Source organism: Semicossyphus pulcher, unplaced genomic scaffold (genome assembly GCF_022749685.1).
Source record: "Semicossyphus pulcher isolate SPU_LCO1_2020_fin unplaced genomic scaffold, fSemPul1.0.p SCAF_2, whole genome shotgun sequence".
Lineage (NCBI taxonomy): Eukaryota > Metazoa > Chordata > Actinopteri > Labriformes > Labridae > Semicossyphus > Semicossyphus pulcher.
The window spans coordinates 3,461,886-3,462,500 of record NW_027211693.1 but is presented as its reverse complement, the minus strand read 5'-3'; the positions used below and the strand labels follow the sequence as shown (position 1 = coordinate 3,462,500).

Sequence of the window (615 nt, the reverse complement as noted above, 5' to 3'; positions counted from 1 at the left end):
GACGGTCCGACTGATTCTGTTTGTGTCATGTGGTTTTGCAGCGATGGCCGGTCTCATCGTGCCCCCCATGTGAGGACGACTCTCAGACAGAGACGTCAGACCCCCCAGACCCCTCCAGCTCTGATGGCCCCGCCCACTGAAACGCCACAACGAACAACAAATCAACGAACAATCCTTCCATCATCCCCTGGACCGACCCTAACTTACCCAGAATGCATTTCTGCAGCAGAAGAAAAAACTCTTCGTCGTCTCCTTCGTGTTCGCTGTGGGACTGAATCACACTGAGCCGCCGCAGACGCTAAACAGGAAACAGGAAGTGTCATCTGGGACGTCTGCTGCGGCTCCACATTGAGGCAGCGCTCCTTTGGAGGAGGTCAAAGGTCAGGGCAGAGTGAACTGTGGGTGGGGGGGGGGTCTGCAGTACGACATGGTGTGAATATGAAACAGGTTAGTTTGACTTCAGAAGTCCAAGAGACTGAACAGGTCTCAGATCAGTTTGAGCCACTGTGAGACAGGAAGTAGGCGTGGCCACCGGGAGCTTCTGATCACAGCAATGACATCACAGAGAAATGGTTAAACGTCATTGGATTAAACCCACCAATCAGGATTCTTTTC

At 52.8% G+C, this 615-nt stretch overlaps 1 protein-coding gene across 4 annotated transcripts in view; it reads left to right on the top strand.

Moving 5' to 3' along the window:
- The window catches only part of LOC138597774 (transcription factor COE3-like), a 154,031-nt gene extending 153,652 nt beyond the window's left edge, over positions 1–379 (top strand). For all 4 annotated transcript variants that reach the window (XM_069669284.1, XM_069669283.1, XM_069669285.1 and 1 more), the window contains one exon: positions 42–379. In XM_069669284.1, coding sequence (XP_069525385.1) covers positions 42–73 — 32 coding nt within the window. In that variant the 3' untranslated portion in view covers positions 74–379. The remainder of the gene's footprint in view (positions 1–41) is intronic.
- Positions 380–615: the final 236 nt, after the last annotated feature.